Source organism: Xiphophorus maculatus, chromosome 3 (assembly GCF_002775205.1).
Source record: "Xiphophorus maculatus strain JP 163 A chromosome 3, X_maculatus-5.0-male, whole genome shotgun sequence".
Classification (NCBI taxonomy): domain Eukaryota; kingdom Metazoa; phylum Chordata; class Actinopteri; order Cyprinodontiformes; family Poeciliidae; genus Xiphophorus; species Xiphophorus maculatus.
In genome coordinates, this window is record NC_036445.1 from 15,400,791 (window position 1) to 15,418,481 (window position 17,691).

General features: G+C 39.1%; 2 protein-coding genes across 8 annotated transcripts in view; both read left to right on the forward strand.

Moving 5' to 3' along the window:
* The window catches only part of osbpl3 (oxysterol binding protein like 3), a 44,939-nt gene extending 41,569 nt beyond the window's left edge, over window positions 1-3,370 (forward strand). For all 6 annotated transcript variants that reach the window (XM_023331624.1, XM_023331627.1, XM_023331628.1 and 3 more), the window contains one exon: window positions 2,524-3,370. In XM_023331624.1, the coding sequence (XP_023187392.1) occupies window positions 2,524-2,620 (97 nt within the window). In that variant the 3' untranslated portion in view covers window positions 2,621-3,370. The remainder of the gene's footprint in view (window positions 1-2,523) is intronic.
* A 2,845-nt stretch (window positions 3,371-6,215) lies between these two features.
* gsdme (gasdermin E) lies at window positions 6,216-17,237 on the forward strand. Of its 2 annotated transcripts, XM_023330565.1 has the most exons (11): window positions 6,216-6,334; window positions 6,540-6,575; window positions 6,724-6,864; window positions 6,967-7,159; window positions 7,400-7,574; window positions 8,429-8,549; window positions 8,637-8,735; window positions 15,754-15,881; window positions 15,963-16,134; window positions 16,226-16,299; window positions 16,410-17,237. In XM_023330565.1, the coding sequence occupies exons 4-11, from the start codon at window positions 7,017-7,019 to the stop codon at window positions 16,626-16,628; spliced, it is 1,131 nt and encodes a 376-aa protein (XP_023186333.1). In that variant the 5' UTR covers window positions 6,216-6,334; window positions 6,540-6,575; window positions 6,724-6,864; window positions 6,967-7,016; the 3' UTR covers window positions 16,629-17,237. The 2 variants fall into 2 exon arrangements, with proteins under 2 accessions (XP_023186333.1, XP_023186332.1); XM_023330564.1 differs by lacking the exon at window positions 6,540-6,575 and having other exon boundaries at window positions 6,632-6,864.
* Window positions 17,238-17,691: the final 454 nt, after the last annotated feature.

Below are 17,691 nucleotides of genomic sequence, written 5' to 3' on the forward strand. Positions count from 1 at the left end.
CTAGTGTGTTCTGTGCTGAATAGATTATTTTGAGCTATAAAGGGTAGATGCATATTTCTATTAATGAAACCTAAACCAAGATGCTACTTAGATTCACTTGTGAGATGGAATGGTTTTATAACACAGTGGTAATGCTGGTGTTTCATTTTGTTTTCAGTCAACATTTGTCATCAAGTAAAAAGGCCTTAATAATGCAGGTAACTAACCAGATAATAGTAAATGAAAAAGGTCCATATGAATGAATTCCACTCAGGTATTTTATGGACCATTGACCAAACATAAACCAGTTTTCTGCAGGTGCTATAGGGGAGCTTGCCATTTTCTTGAGAGCACTGTGAAGTAGGACTCCCTACATTTCTCTACAACACATTCAACAGACACTAGAGTCACCAACAAAGCACCAAACACAATACATAGACAATCTCTGGCTTTTCAGTGATGCCATACAAAATAAGACGACTGAAACCCATTTATTTAGAAACAAGGTTGGTCTTCAACACCAAAACTCAATGTCAGGTGACAGTCACTTGGTGTCAGATCTGTGCACAAAAGGAAAGGATAGTTGTTGTTCTGGAGGAAGGCGCTAACAAATTCTGTCTTGATATAGGGTCCTGGAGATTTTTTCCCAGGTCAGTGGTTCAACTGTCATTGTTGTCTCAAGTGTTTTCCAACAAAGCAAACATAAGTTTACAGCTCTTTGATTAACCAGAAATGTGAAAGACACAGATATCAACTTATTGAAGTCTGAAAATGTGAGATGGGATTGTAATGCTGCATGATATATGAGACCTTCACCCTTACTTGCTCTGCAGCATGTTGCTAGGAGCTCCTGACTGACTGCAGTGATGCAACAGAAGCAGAATGTGTTTTTAGATCATTTTTTCTGAAACTTCTCTGTTGCGACTCAGACAGACACGGTGGATATTCTTTTGCAGAATTGGTCGTTCCATCTGAATAATCGCCAAACAGTCCAGCTCTCCCACCCACTGGTTTACAGGATGTGAAATGAAGCTCATTACAATTTGCCATTGTCCTTTTTTGTTGTTACGTTTGTTTGGGATATTGGGATTTAATCACAATCAAAATTTGTAAAACATGTCATCAGATAGAAATTATTATTATTTTTCTTATTTTCTTGGGGATTCTGTGTCTTCATTGGAGGGAGCTACAGCACCTTTGGAGTCGCCACTGGGTTAAATACAAATACAGAAAATAATTATTCCAAACCACAAAAGTATAACATGCTTAGAATGCTTGAAAGAAAGGTTTTTGTCCCAAAAGCCAAAGTGTACACCAGTAAATGAAACCATTCATTAAAACAGACGTGAGCTATTACTTTTTAGTGGAAGAGAAGCCTTGAGGCTTGGCCACGATATTATAGAGACCATTAAAATTTGTAGTTTTTCTAGCACAGATCTGGCGTTTATATTTAGTCTATTAATGCTTCACAATTAGAAGATTGGGGCTTTGGGAAGACCATTTCAGCAGCTTCACGTTAGACTGATTAATCTAAATTAGCTTTTGGGATTATTGTCCTATTGAAACACTCAGGTTTAATAATCTGATCCAAACTGTCACCCTCAGAGAAAAGCAAATTAATTGGGTGTGGTATGTTCATGAAGATGCCACAAACTGCTAAGACTCAGAGAGCAGTGAACTGAAACAGAAACCAGAAGCCAGATGTATTCAGGGAAAGTGTTTTGTGAACAGACAATACAAGATTTAGCTGTTTGGTCACAATGACAAAAGGAAATTATTTCTATTTAAATTTGTGGATGAGTCTCATGTTGGGGTTGTTTGATTCTAGTAACACTAGTGGGTTGTACAGAGTGGTGGAGTAATGGGGAGATCTAATTCTCTGAGATCTAACAAATGTCAACTTTACCCCGAATCAACAGATAAAAGGATAAAACTGACCCAGTTGTGTGTCCCAGCAGGGCAAAAACACATCAAAACTGGATTTGGAATGGATGAAGGATACAGCTAGATGCTTGGTCAGTGCAAAGGAACCACCAGATTTAAAATAAATGAGATAACCAGAATAATGCCAGAAGCTTTTTGGTGGTTAATAAAAATGTGTGGCTTCTCTGCATCTTGCTTAGTGACATTTAAAAATTATTAGCCTGGGTGTATATATGTTGCGCTATATGTAAAGTTTTAAAATCTCATGAAATGTAACAATTTCTTTTTGAAAATGTTCTAAAAACCCAAAACAATATAAGCCCCAAATCAATATGAATGTTGGCAATGAGTGTATGCAAACTTTTCACCGGAACAGTACGTTTCAACTAAGATCAACAGTTTGAACCATCTTAATGCATAGAACATACGTAAATCATCCACACAAAAAAATGCTGACTCCCTTTGGGTACAGAATCTAAAAGAAATAAAATCCCTTGCAGGGTTACAATTATTGTCTCTTCTGTCCTACATGCATCATGTCACAGTAACTAAAAGGTTGTGAGATAACTTTGTCATCGTCATCATGTTTATGCGGCTCTGATTGGGACGTTATCTCCACAGGAAGTCAAAGGAGGACGCCTGGGTCAGCAACAACACTTACTGGGAGCTGAGGAGGGACCCCGGCTTCTCCCACATCGAGTTTCCAACTTTGTGGTGACCTCAGAACCCACAGTTTCTACCCACACAGCCTCCACTGTGACCCAGGCTGGTTCTGGCGATGTCTGTAGCCCACTCCTACCCATCAACTTGCTGTTTTCTATATTGCAGTCCATTCAAATTATTGCCTTAATAACAAGTGCTTATCTGTTGCGCAAATCTGTTCATGGAACCATTGGGAGGGAATGCTGATGTTGAAACTTTCGCCCACATTTCTGCATCTTTTATGTTATGGCTTCTCAGAAAAGGGAAGAAACTTGGTAAAATCAATGAAAGAAAATGTCATTGTTTCCATAATTCCAGCTTGAAAATGCTGAATTACTTAGTCACTTAAGGTTGTGTCTTATAATGGACATTCTCTACCTCGGAGAAAAACGAGCCTTGATATTTCAGTGATTGTGTGCACACATGTTTATTCGCCTAATGCCTTACTAGTTGTACTTCTATTGTTTTTATTTAATTTAATTTTTGCATTTGCATTGCTGCTTTGTAAGGATATGCAACAACTGTTGAAATGATCTTTATATTCTCACTGTGCTGAGGGTGTCTTCATGTCTCATAAAGTGATTATGTTTTAGCTATTACTCTGTGAATGACTGTACAATAATATATGAGCATCGGTAGCCAACATTAATTCCAATCACTTGTTCCCACATTACCCATTGCACCATCTTGACACTGGGTTTGGAGTTAAAATAATGTCCAAATCAATGTTCATAAAAGAGTAATAAAATATTATTCTTTCCTGTTATTTGTCAAGTTATTTGTTTGTTGTTCAAGACTGCAGGATGACTAAGTGCAGTTAGTTGTTCTTTATAGTGCCTTGTAAAGAATGCATAAACCTTAAACTTTCCCCTTTGCTCATTTTATTACATTGTAGCCACAAATCTTAAGTTATTTTATGTAACAGGCCAATACAATGTACTGTGTTGGAGAAAGATAAAAACAAGTTTTTTATTTGTTTGTTTTTTGTTCTCAAGTTATATTTAGATCTCTGTACCCTGATACCAGTCAATAAAATCCAGTACAACTTGTTAACCCTCAGTAGTCAACTTATTAATAAAAAGAGCCCATGTTTGTGTAATTTGATCTCAGTATATAAACAGCCACCTTACCACTACCAGATGTTTAGTCCACAAATTTGGGCTTCATGGACGAGTGGCAAAAAGAAAGTTTGCCTCAGTCAGCTTAGGGAAAACATCCAAAGTATGGATGGAATTACTGCCCTAGAGGCACGCTGTTATTTCTGCCGAAGAGAAATTACTCTGAGCATCACTATGAACAAACCGTAACCAATGTAAAACAAGGTGAAGGCATCATCTTTTTGTTCCTGCAAGGATGGAGAATCTGGTCAGAGATAATGAGAAGATTGGATTGATCAAGATAAATAAATCCTGAAGGAAGACCAGCTGCTAAAGATTGGGGCGGATGTTCTCTTTCCACCAGGGCAATAACTCTAAGCATACAGCCAGAGCTACATCAAAGTTGTGACTGTTGACTTTTAAAGAGTTTGTTTGCAAAGAAGAAAGAGAAAAAGGTCAGTTCAACCCTGAACTAGAAATATGTTGTTAACCATTTGAAGCTAAAATTGCCTTGTGAGTCTACAAAGCATAAAGTCAGACAGGTTGTATACAAATGCTCAACCCACACTTTTTTATCCTGGCAGTTGTAATTAAAAACTAAATGACAACCATGTCTGCATTTATTTTCTTTTTCCAATTATCTCCAACTTTGTGTTGGTCCACGAGATAAAAATATCAATAACACAAACAGATGTTTGTGGATATAACAGCAAATGCAAAAGTTCGAGGTTCATGCTACTTTAGCAAATACCTGCATGTGAAGCAACACCTCTTTAAGATTAGCCTGTAATAAAGGTTATCTAAAGTTGACTTCAGTTTGGGTGTGGATGACAGATCATCTTCTCAAATGCATCACTTTGTTCAGTGATGCATTTGTGTGCTGCTGCAGTTTGTGTGCTGCTGCAGTTTGTGTGCTGCTGCAGTTTGTGTGCTGCTGCAGTTTGTGTGCTGCTGCAGTTTGTGTGCTGCTGCAGTTTGTGTGCTGCTGCAGTTTGTGTGCTGCTGCAGTTTGTGTGCTGCTGCAGTTTGTGTGCTCCCGTCTTCTTAAAAATCGAATTGGTTCAGAAGCTCTCTTGTTGTGTTTGGACAAACATGAACAAAATACCTCCTACTAAAGTATTAACATCAAAAAGTAAAATAATACCTGTGTAACAAGCAGACAATATTTTTGTATATTAAAATGGGTCTATTAAAGACTCAAAGTGACATTTTTTACTCACTAAACAGTTTTGCATACAGTTGTCCTGTTTACATGGGGAAAAGTCCAAAAGGCTGCCCAATTATAAAACATTTGAAAGCAGGAAAGCCTCTATAACTGCTTTCAAATGCTTTTGAAAGAAAAATAACTCTAACTAGCATTTAAAGGCTTTATTGCTTTCAAATGCCTTTGAAAGCAGTAAAGCCTTTGCTGATACGCAGGCACTTACCTTTACTGTATGCTTACCTTTACTGTGAAGGTAAGCATAAAGTGTCTGCATAACCCTTTCACACCCTACAAGTCTCTGTGAAATGAAATCTTTGTGATTAAGTGGAAAGACAGTGTGGCTTGAGTTCTATAGCAACAATGTAAAACTGCTTATCATCCTGGATAACCAGGACATTTTTTAAATGTTATTACATATTTTAAAAGCTGTAAGACATCATTCCAGTTTTCTAACGAGCCAAATTAAACTAACTAAAAATTCCGTACCTGAAAATGTTCTTTTTCATGAAAAGGAAAATCTGTGCACCTAATTTGTATGCTCAGGCCAGTTAATTCTCCCCTCTTAGAACAAAAAATCCAAGCGACTGAATTTTAGCAGCCACTGGGTGGCAACATAGATCAATAATTTGAGTGAATCTATCGGTGCCTAAACGTTTTGCAATGAGGGCCAAAATAACAGTAAAAGTTCTTGGGGGTCACAATAGCAGTAGTCAAAATAATGTTAATAATAGTAAATAAAAAAAATAATTATTTTGCCCTTTTTAATTTGATCTGCTCAATAATAAACTCAACATGCAACATTCTATTTAATCTAATAAAAGAAAATCACATTTTTGTAGAAAAGGGCTCTGTAAAGTAGGCCTGTTCAAATGACAGGGCGTCAGCCATATGCACCCCAGAGGTCATTTGAAAAGTGTCCCAGACCACGATCTTGCAAGAAAAACAGAACAGAAACAAAACAGCATATGGGTTACTTTCTCCTGAAACATCAAATAAAATCCATCTTTAATGCCCTGCTGTCCAGATTCTTTTGGTCGGAGGCCGACCAAAGTTAATCAGTGGGCCGCAAATGGCCCCCAGGCCGCACTTTGGCCTCTCCTGATTTATAGCAAATCTTCCAGTGGGGATGTTGTTCTGCGAATATAAACAATATTCCGTTTTATTTGTAGCTTCAACACGCACATTTAGAAGTCAACTAGAGAAGAGCTCGTCAATTTAAGAGATAATCACTGTAGAAGTGATTTTTCAGTCTATTTGATCATAAAGGAAGAGAAAGTAGAGCAGCGCTTCCTGTACTGAGGGCGGGGCTTTTTCGAGTCCTTTGTCCAAAACAGACTGAAGTAACAACAGTATAATAGTAGTTAGCACCTTCTTTGTCACGTAACTTTTATAACTAGCTTAGCAATAAAGCAATAACTCCAGAGAAGCGGTAAGAACATGTTTCATATGTATATATTGTGTTATTTTGACGTTTTATTGATAAGCGCACAGCTCTGATTAAAAATACTGTTTGTAGATGCTAGGTGGTTGGAGCTACTTTAGACGTTGAACTATAGTGTTTAAACCGAGTTTTGCATTATTGAAGTTCAATGGACCTTATGAACCTTAATCGAAGCTACGTTTTTATCAATTAGCACCTGGACCCGACAGAATCCAGGTGCCAGATGAAGGTAAACATAACCTTTTCTTATGTCTTGCTAACTTGATTTCACTTTATCCGTCAAAGGTTGTTTTTTTTATGAGCCGCGGGAGAAATGTTTGCCATAGCAACCAAAAACTTTGTGAAGGAGGTGGATAATAGGGGCTTACTGATCCCAGTGTCCAGCCTGAATGACAACTTGGAGCTTCTGACGGTGGTGGTGAAGCGTGAACGCTCCTGGTTCTGGCAGAAACCCAAATATCTTCCAACTGACTTCACCCTGAATGACCTGCTGACAGGCGATTCGCCCATAACACCAGGTAAGTTAATAAAAAAAATAAAAAAAACACTCATGTTGTTTTTTTAAGCATTTATTACAGCAAAGTGACAGCAAACCTTAAATGGCTTATTTATATTTACAGCTGTGCTAGATACAGACTTCATTAAGTACAGCGGCACATATGGTGGCGACATGCAGGGAACCGTGGATGCCAGTTTTGTCAAAACCAAATTGAATATAAAGAGTGAAGGCTCCTCCAAACTCCAGTTGTCCTTTGGCAGTCTGAAGAAAGAGGAAGCGGACGTCCCGAAACTGATGCGAGAATCCAAAGGCAGGTTAGCTCCCCTAACTGAGTCCACTCTGATAGATTTAAATGTCCCATTGAAGAAATATAAACAGAAGAATGTTTTTTCCCCTCAACCATCAAGTGTATGAGGGATTGATTAGAGATGATCATATTTTTCTATGTACAATAGACAAACGCATAAAATAAAATGACAGGCCTTTCAGTACTTTCATAGAACCAGACTTTCTCTGAATATCGTACATTTGTGTTTTTTGCTGTTTTTTTTAAGAGTTCTGGACATGTCGCACTCTCTGATCCAGCAGACGAAAGAGAAAAAGAAAAATGTGTTTGGCATTGTGAAGGAGCGCATCATGACCACACAGCCATGTTCAGTCGTAGAGGACGTGCAGCAGCGAGGATGGCTCGTGGGGACTCTAATTCCCTGCATCCCCAAAGTGTCTAAAGTACAGTGAATAAGAACTACCACAGACACCAAACACATTCATGCTTACAGTATCTGTATGTTAAGTTTATTGTAAAAGTGTTTTTGTTCCATTTTTGCCTGCATGATGATTGTGAGAACTGAGTTCTCTTTTTCATGTTGCCCAATATAAATATGGCAGATTTGAGAAATGGGCTATCATCACTAGGTGCCCTACTGTTCCTGAAACTAGTTTCAGTTCTGAATGCAACTTGGCAAATCATCAACTGTTGAGCAGAGGGAGCGGAAATATTGTTCTATTTAAAAAGACGCAACGTGTGGCAACTGCATGCACGCACACCACATCTGAGTCATTGTTAATACAAGTCTAAAATTTTATTTAAATGATTAAAAAATAAAACTCGAATAAGATAGACATATTTTTAATTATTCACCATCTCATTGTCTACATTATAAATACCAGAATTTCTAAAATTATGTCGAATCAGGGTGTATTTTCCCCAGATTTATACAGAAGATCCTCACTTGTCACCCTGACGTCACCCATTCGTCCACTCTTTTAAAAATTGGTCATAAATGGACTTGAAATGCTGGAAACTTCAGTCTCAAAAATGGTCAGAACCCTGACAGCTGAAGTTGTAATATGTTGGGAATAGAAATAATATTTTAGAGATGGGACGATAAGAAAAACCATATTTTAGATGTATTTTTAATAGCTTTTGTTTTCATTGACACAATCTATAAAAGTTAACTGGAAATGGAATCATTTCCAGTTCAGTAAAAAGTAAAAACTTGAGTTTTTCTTTAAAAAGACAAAAGTTTGATGTGGTATATTATGTCTGAGCTTCCCTGAAGTTCTGCTAACTTTCCACCCAGATTTTACTGACGGAAAGTGGAAAGTTGAGCAAAGACAGCAACGTCACATTGGAGATTCCTCCTCACGCCACGATGGCCTACGGCATCATAGAGCTGGAGATCAAAAGCGACGGGAACTTTGGTGAGGATACTCTGAACTCTATTTAATAACTTTTGCTAATTTAACAAGACAAAAATGATGAACTGTCTATAAACTTTTTTTCCACAGAGCTGTGTGTGATGTCAGATGGAGGTTTTGAAGTAGACGGCCATGGCAAGAAGAGTCTGCTGTGTTTCTCAGTTCCAAAGAGCAATGTGATTCAGCAGGGTAACATTACTTTGCTTTTTTGTTACTTTTGTCACTTTTCTTTTTTCTGTCTTATCTTTTTAACAGAAAATAGCATCATTGATGATAACTGCTGCTTCACAAATACATTCTGAAGCTTTAGGATTATAATAGCACGATAGTTATATGCTCTGACTTACATTAGTGTATCTTTTCTGGCCTGTGTGATAATCTGTGAAGTGCAGATTATCCAAATGTCTCGAGACATTTCTATTTTTTAATGTTCAGATTTAAAGGAGAATTTAAATTAGTCCTGGACAGTATTACCTCTGGCTTTAAAGTTTTCTTTGCTCAGTAACCACTCTTTTCTGATCAGGGGTTGCTGACTGTTCAGTAGACGAGGATGAAAAACTAAAGGAGACAGAGCTTTTGCAACAGTGACCTTCAGACTCTGGAATTGTCTCCGTCTGAACTTGAGATTTGTGGATTCGGTGGTCTTATTTCAGAGCTGAAAACATTTTACACTAGCCTTTGCTTTCATTTTGTTTTTTATAAGCACTTTGTAATACTTTTCTTTAAATAAAAATTTTACTTACTCACTCTTTGCCCTCATTCTCAGCTGCAGACCTGACTTTTTCATTGCTTTGCCAATCGACATACCTTCAGGCATATTAGAGATTCTGAATGGATTAATCAGTGTGGCATTGATACATTAATCCACAACTAAGAAAAGAACACATTTTAAATCTGACCACTTCACACTTTATTACTAGTAGCCTTTTTCTAAAGCTTTTTAAGGTTTTATACCACTTTACTCCATTACTTGACCAGGTAATTTACTTAGACAAATTGGCTCATTTCTCTTCTGCAAAATATGCTTCAATAGTCAGGCACAGAGACTAGTGGAAGCACCAATAAAAACCAGCCAATGTCTAAAGTTTATAGAAGTTGGGAGCTGACTTAAGACTATTGCTCAGCCCTGGTGACAGATACAATTTGCAGTTGAAACCAAAAGTTTACACTCACTGAATAAAAAGTGAGCTCTTCTTTTTCCTCATTGCCTGAGCTGAAATCAGACCATACTTATCTTGTTTTAGGTCAACTGTAATTACCTAAATTATTTCTGTTCCCTAAATGCCACTACAATGAGAGGAAGAATATGTAATATGTATTTATTAAAGTCTTCTGAATCAGAAGTTTACATACATTTCCCTTGTATTTGGTAGCATCGCCTTTGACCTGCATGACTTGGGTCAGATGTGGGTTTCCTTCCACAAGATTCTCACTGTAGTTTGTTGGAGTTCTGGCTCATTTCTCTTGACAGAACTGCTGGAACTAGGTCAGGTTTTCAGGCTGCCTCACTTGCATGCGCCTTTTCACATCTATCCATACATTTTCTACTGGATTGAGATCAGAGCTTTGTGATACCTACACCAAAACATTGATTTTGTTTAGCGGTAGTTTTAGGGTCATTGTCCTGGCTGATATCTTTAGATGTTGCTTCAATATTTCCACATTAAAGTTCACTAGTTCATCCTGCAGAAAAGCAGCCCCACAACATGATACTGTCACCATCATACTTCACAGTTGAGATGGTGTTCACAGGCTTCCAAGCATAACCCTTTTTCCAACGCCTTTATTACGCCTCTAACAGTTCCACTTTAGTTTCATCAGACCACAGGACATGTCTCCAAAATGAAAGTCTTTGACCCTGTCTGCATTTGTAAACTGCCATATGGCTTTTTTATGTCTCTTGAAATAATGGCTTCCTCCCTGCTGAGTGGCCTTCCAGCCCATGTCTGTGAATAGAGACACTGGCTTACTGGCTTCAGCAGCGTCTTCACAAGATCTTTGGCTTTTGTTCTGAGGCTGAGTTTTGGACCAAAAGACATTCATGTCTGGGACACAGAACCCGTCTCCTTCCTGAGTGGCGCGATGGTTGGACATTCCCATCATGTCCATATTTGAACGTAATTGTTTGAACAACTGGACATTGAAACTTCTTCAAATTGTTTCCGAACATGAACCAGACGTGTGAAGCACCACACTTATCTTCCTGGAATCTCGGCTGATTTGGTTTGGCTTTCCTATTGTGTTTGAGGTGTGGTCTTTAAGGTACAGCCACAGATGTGGCTCCTGTTAAGTTGTAAGTAGCATACTGCGCATGTGTGAAATGTAAGGAGTGGGAGGCGGGGCTAGATCTGGGGTCCTTGGGGGTTCGTGTGTGGGGAGTGCGGATCAGAAGTTGTTAACGGTTAATGGCGACCATTAAAGTGTGGATGCTAACGTCAGTAGTGTGATTACTGTTTCAACATTGGTAGCAGAGGATGGCCGCTGCTGGAAATTACAAAGTTCCCCCACCGTTCGACGAGAAGACGTCTTACGAAAGTTGGAAAAATGAAATTGAAATCTGGAGACTTGTTACCGACTTGGACAAAAAGAAGCAGGCCCTAGCGGTTACCCTGTCGCTATCAGGAAGAGCGAGAGAAAGCGCGCTGGAAATCGCTGCGGAACATCTCAACGACGATACAGGAATGAGCGTTCTTTTAAACAAGTTGGATTCAGTGTTTTTAAAAGAAGAAAAGGATCGACAGTACGAAGCTTACACGGAGTTTGATCGGATCGACAGGCGTGGCGACACGTCCATGATGGATTACATTATCGAATTTGAACGACGGTACAACAAGTTACGTAAGTTCAAAATGGAACTACCGGATGCAGTGTTAGCATTCAAGCTATTAGACACCGCGGGGCTAAACGTTAAAGACAAACAGCTAGCTCTTACCGCCTGTTCCACTGTATCTTTTGACAACATGAAATCGGCTTTGAAAAGAATCTTCGGTGATAATGTCTATCCTCCACAAGAGGGCGACTCAGCCTTTTTCACCAAATACACAGGCAAGCGTGAACGGAGTTCTAACTCAGAGCAAAGCCCAAGAACAGCTGCAGGGACTAATCCACTCGACAAGTATGGGAGAAGAACTAAATGTGCAATATGTCAGAGCACTTATCACTGGGCAAAAGACTGTCCCAATAAAAGAGAACATGTGAAGCTAACAAATGTTGAGGGATCAAAAGACATTGTTGAAGAATGTAATATTACTCTGTTTTCAGACGAATTCCCATCTGACACACAGATATTCATGGTAGAAGCTTTGGGATCTGCTGTGATTGACACTGCCTGTACAAGAACTGTGTGTGGTGAAAAATGGCTTGCAGATTATGTAAGTGGGCTGCCTCAGAAAGAATTAATAAAGATTAAAGATGAAAAGAGTGCAAGACCTTTCCGGTTTGGGGATGGAAAACTGGTGCAATCCACAAGAAAGGTGACTATTCCTGCAACAATAGGAAAAACTAAATGCAACATTGAGACAGAAGTAGTTCCAGCAGATATACCGATGCTTTTGAGCAAAACATCACTGAAGAGAGCGAGTGCTGTTTTAGACATTGCTCAAGACAAAGCAATGATGTTTGACCAACCCGTAAAACTTGAACTGACATCTTCTGGACATTATTGTGTAAACTTAAGAAAGGAAAAGATCAATAATGAAAACCAGTTTAAACAAAGTGAGACACCAAATGATGAAGATGAAATTCTCACTGTGACAGAAAACATGACAACCAAAGAAAAAAAAACAGTACTGCTAAAGCTACATAAACAATTTGGACATGCCTCAGTTGACAGACTACAAAAGCTCTTGTCTTGCTCAGGCAACACCGATGATGAAAGCATTACAATCCTGAAGGAAATTGTAAAAAACTGTGAAATATGCATCCGGTACAGTAGAGCAAAACCTAAACCTGCAGTGGGTTTACCCATGGCTTCAACGTATAATGAAACTGTAGCTGTGGACCTACATGAGCTTGAGCCAGGTTTGTGGTATCTACATGCCATCGACCATTTTACAAGATTCAGTGCAGGGAGTATTATCACCACAAAAAGACCAAAAGAGATAGTGAAGCACTTTATTCACTGCTGGATAAGCGTTCATGGCCCACCACGCAGATTATTCACTGATAATGGAGGTGAATTTAACAATAAAGAAATAAGAGACATGGCTGAACATTTTAACATTGAGGTTAAAGCCACTGCTGGATACAGTCCATGGAGCAACGGCCTACTGGAAAGACACAATCAGATTCTCACTGAAATGCTACTCAAGGTAAAGAGAGACAACAAATGTGACTGGAAAATGGCTCTGGACTGGGCTTTGATGGCAAAAAACAGCATGCACAATGTACATGGCTACAGTCCCTATCAACTTGTTTTTGGTCAAAATCCAAACCTGCCTTCAGTTCTAATTGATAGACCTCCAGCATTGGAAACTGATGTCAACACATGGATGGGTCATCACACTGCAACACTGCATGGCATGAGAAAAGCCTTTGCTGAGGCTGAATGTTCTGAGAGGATCCGAAGAGCCCTCAGAAAACAGCTGCGACCCACAGATGACAAATATGAAACAGGAGACAAAGTATATTATAAACGTACAGACTGTCAGGAGTGGAAAGGGCCAGGTGTGGTTATTGGCCAAGATGGTGCAGTAATATTCGTCAGGCATGGTGGAACGTATGTCAGAGTACACCAGTCTAAACTAAAAAAAATGAATGAGACACAAAAGAAACTAGGGGAAAGAGAAAGCGAAAATCCATTTAAAACGGATGACCACCTTTCAAAGACACCAGCAGCGGTACTTGATGAAGAACATGACTTTGAAAGTGAACATGAGAAGGAGATGGCACCAACAAGCAATGAATCACTTGGTGTTGCAGAAAACAATGAATCCTGCTGTGATCCAGTACAACCTGAAGGGGATGGTCTCCCACTGACACACACAACTATAAGTGAAGGAATAAAACTAAAAGCTGGACAAGGAATTAAATACACAGACAAAGAAACAGGTCAAAAATATGCTGGACAAATAACAAGCCGTGCAGGGAAAGCCAGTGGGAAACACAAAAACTGGTACAACTTAGAATATACTGAGCCGGAGGAAATTGCTGGATCCACAGGATCCATTGATATGGGACAAGTAAGCAACCTCAAAGTGGTTGAAAATGTCAAGGCCAATACTGACAACAGAGATGATATATTAGTAGTGAACGAGGATATCTTCTCACACGCTAAACAAACTGAACTTGAGAACTGGAAAAGAAACAATGTATTTGTGGAGGAAAAAGATGAAGGTCAGAAATGCATATCAACGAGGTGGGTGTGCACACTCAAGAAAACACAAGTAGACATAGTACCCAAAGCTAGACTGGTTGCAAGAGGCTTTGAAGAAATTAACATTCAAGAACTTCCTAAGGATTCACCCACTTGTTCCTCTGAATCTCTAAAGATGGTCATAGCTGTTATATGCCAAAATAAATGGAAGCTGAACTCTATGGACATCAAAGCAGCCTTTTTGCAAGGTAAAGATTTAACACGGGATGTGCATCTCCGTCCACCTCAAGAGGCAGAGAGTGAAGGAATCGTATGGAAGTTAAATAAATGTGTCTATGGCTTGGCAGATGCTTCCTTGTTCTGGTACAACAAGGTGAAAGAAACCATGCAGAAGCTGGGAGGAACTGTGTCAAAAGTTGATCCAGCTGTCTTCTACTGGCAAGATGATTTCTGTAAGGTGACAGGAGTTCTTGCATGCCATGTAGATGACTTTGTATGGGGTGGTTCAGACAGGTTTTCTTCAGCTATTATCCCCCAACTGAAAACTGCTTTTCAAGTTGGAAGAGAAGAACATAACAGCTTCAACTACATTGGAATGGAGGTTCATTCTCTGCAGAATGAAATCAGAGTACAACAGCGTGCATACATTAAAAACCTACAGCCCATTCCTATGGATCCCATCAGAGCACCACAGCGGGAGGCTCCATTAACAGACACAGAAATGGACATGTTAAAATCCAAGATTGGACAGATTCTGTGGGTAGCACGACAGAGCAGACCTGACATCATGTGTGACATATCTATCCTGGCGTCAAACACAAAACATGGTACAATTCAAACATTACACTCTGCAAACAAACTAATCAGAAAACTTAAATCTGAGGAAGTTACCCTTAGATTCCAATGCTTAGGAGACAGCAAATACCACAAGCTAGTGGTGTTCAGCGATTCCTCAATGGGAAACCTCTCAGATGGAGGGACACAAGGAGGACATTTTGTCATGCTGATGGGAGAAGATGGAAAATTTTCACCCATATGCTGGCAATCCAGACGGATTAGGAGAGTGGTACGTAGCACGTTAGCTGGAGAGACTTTAGCACTAGCAGATGGGATTGATAGTGCTGTCTTTCTTACTACACTCTATTCAGAGCTCATGGTTGGTGATGGCACGCGCAACATCCTACCCATTACCTGTGTAACGGACAACCATTCCCTCCTTGATGCTGTCAAATCCACAAAATGTGTAACTGAAAAGAGACTCCGGCTTGAGATCAGCAGCATCAAAGAACTTATGGGTTCTGGGACAATTCAGGAAATCATATGGACACCTACCAAAGACCAACTTGCCAACTGCTTAACAAAAGTGGGGGCGTCTGCTCTTGGACTGCTGAGAGCCCTAAGTAAAGGGAAATGGCAATTTAAAGATTAAAACAAACACTACTGTTCCTTACATAAGTTAAGTTCAAGTAAATGGAGTTAAAATAAGTAAAGTTAGAATGCTAAAAAATTTCTTTAGCCTGTTATGTGTTCTTTAAAGAAAGAAGGGAGATTGTTAAGTTGTAAGTAGCATACTGCGCATGTGTGAAATGTAAGGAGTGGGAGGCGGGGCTAGATCTGGGGTCCTTGGGGGTTCGTGTGTGGGGAGTGCGGATCAGAAGTTGTTAACGGTTAATGGCGACCATTAAAGTGTGGATGCTAACGTCAGTAGTGTGATTACTGTTTCAACAGCTCCAATTAACTTAAATTTGTCAGATGTGAAAAATACTCCAACCAAAGTAGCATATCCATAGAATCATAGGAATCCTGAATGTGCCCCTGTCATTGTTAACTTTTACTTTGGGCATTGTAGATATTTGTAAAACAAATGATGTAATTTGATGTTTTTTATCCAAGAACTGGAGAAACTGAAGGATCATTTCCAGCAGCTTTCCACCCTCCCAGCCTCCACCAGGTCGTCTCTGCTCCAGCACATCACGGGACTGATGCAGGAACCGGCAGCCGTTGGCGCACTTCAGATCGTGGTAAAGAGCCACACTGATGTGCCTGGTTTTTATCATAACATTAACAGAGCAGATAACTGTAGGTGCTTCTATTTGTGACAGCTGGACCGGATGTATCTGGGTAAGAAACCCAGCCTGGATGATGACGGATTAAAGGAATCTCAGCAGCAGAGCATCCAAGCGATTTTTGAGGTGTTGGAGCAGTCTGGTGCAGAGGAGTCGACTCAGAGCCCAGTCCTCACCGCATTGCATCTGGTTGTCAGTGCATTAGAGGGTAAGACAAAATCCCCAGTGCAGAAAGGAAGAAATTGAACTGTTGTATTTGTTGTTGTTTTTTTACATTGTTTATTAATTTTATCTTTCAGAGTTACCAGATGATTGTCTTCCTGTTTTAAGTGTTTGCAGTAATCCTGCAACCCTACAGACTTTGGAGCTACTGGTTAGTGAGGACCGTTCCCTCCCTCAAGTTAATTCAACAGATCATTTCAAAGGCAGAAGCTAAATTATTTATTCTTTTGAAACACATGGCTTTCCTTACATTTGTTCTAGGTGCAGTGTGTGTCAGGAACCCGGGAGACGACTCTGAGCAGCACAGCATTGCCAGATGACGACTATGAAAGGACTGAACATATTTTTGCCTCCTGTAATGTGTCTCTACAGAGAGACAGCGATATGCTACGGGTTGAAATCAAGCATGAACCAGGAAATCATCCCCTGATTCTCTGCATTGCTATTAAAAGTCTCGCCTCTTTAGCCTGTGGCTGTTGAACCATATGAACTGTATACTGATTAAAAGGAAATCCAATATATTATGTTTTCTTTGGGGATTTAGTATGGACAATTATAAATAAGTGCTTGAAACATAAATGTGAGAATGAACATCGGACTGAATATTTTTTATTGGCAGATTTTACATTGTATAGGACTTGGACTTCATTGAATTGAATGTGATCAAACGTCGATACCCTAAATAGGCACCATCTGATAATTAGAAATCTGTTTCAGCAAAATTCATGTTGTATTACAATAAGCCTTTTGTGGCTTGAGATTGTTTTTGCCCTTTTCAATTAATTGGTCAACAAATCTTTTTTTTTTTTTTTTTTTTTTTTACATAAAACCAAAGAAGTCCTTTAGAAACTGATTTAGGCTTTGACTATTGACTATGTGGTGTTTTCTTTAAAACGTTGTAATTTTGTGTTTTTAAAAACACTTTGAACTGCCTTTCTGCTGAAATGTGCTATACAAAAAACTTGATTCTTTCACCTAAAGCATCGAAGGCCGACTTCTACTACAAATGCTTGTATTCATAGGCCTCACTTGCACATTTTTAAACATGAGAAGTTGTGCACAATAAAATGATGGTGCTTCCTTATTAAACAGTGTCTTGCAAAGATCCCACTTTCTCGATTTCAAGTAAAAATTTAGTTCATTTAGGATTTTCTGTGACAGACCAACAAATTAACAAATAATTGTTTAGTAAAGATGATAGGATAGATACACTTGAATACAGGTGTTTTGTGAAATGGTACAATCACAAGCTTCTATGGATTTCAGTGGGATTTTATTTGATGGATCGAAACATAAGAGACAATTTGTTAAGTGGAAGTAAATTGGTGCATGTTTTGTTTTTTTTCCACAAGTGCAGCAGATGTTTGTGCTTAGCTGCATTCTTTCTGACACCCCTAAATAACATCCAGTGAAATCATTTAACTTGAGAAATGTATGCTCAGTAAAAATGCAGCTGGTCTATGAAGGCCTCAGAGGTTAGAGAAATTTTGTGAACAGCATCATTAAGATCAAGGAACACAGCAGGCAAGCCAGAGATCAAACT

Excerpts from the sequence above, each read along its gene's own strand:
- gsdme (XM_023330564.1), top strand. The coding sequence starts at position 6,660 with ATGTTTGCCATAGCAACCAAAAACTTTGTGAAGGAGGTGGATAATAGG. Across the intron at positions 8,550-8,636 it reads CAAAAGCGACGGGAACTTTG|AGCTGTGTGTGATGTCAGAT; the intron begins GTGAGGATACTC and ends TTTTTTCCACAG. Across the intron at positions 16,300-16,409 it reads TACAGACTTTGGAGCTACTG|GTGCAGTGTGTGTCAGGAAC; the intron begins GTTAGTGAGGAC and ends CATTTGTTCTAG.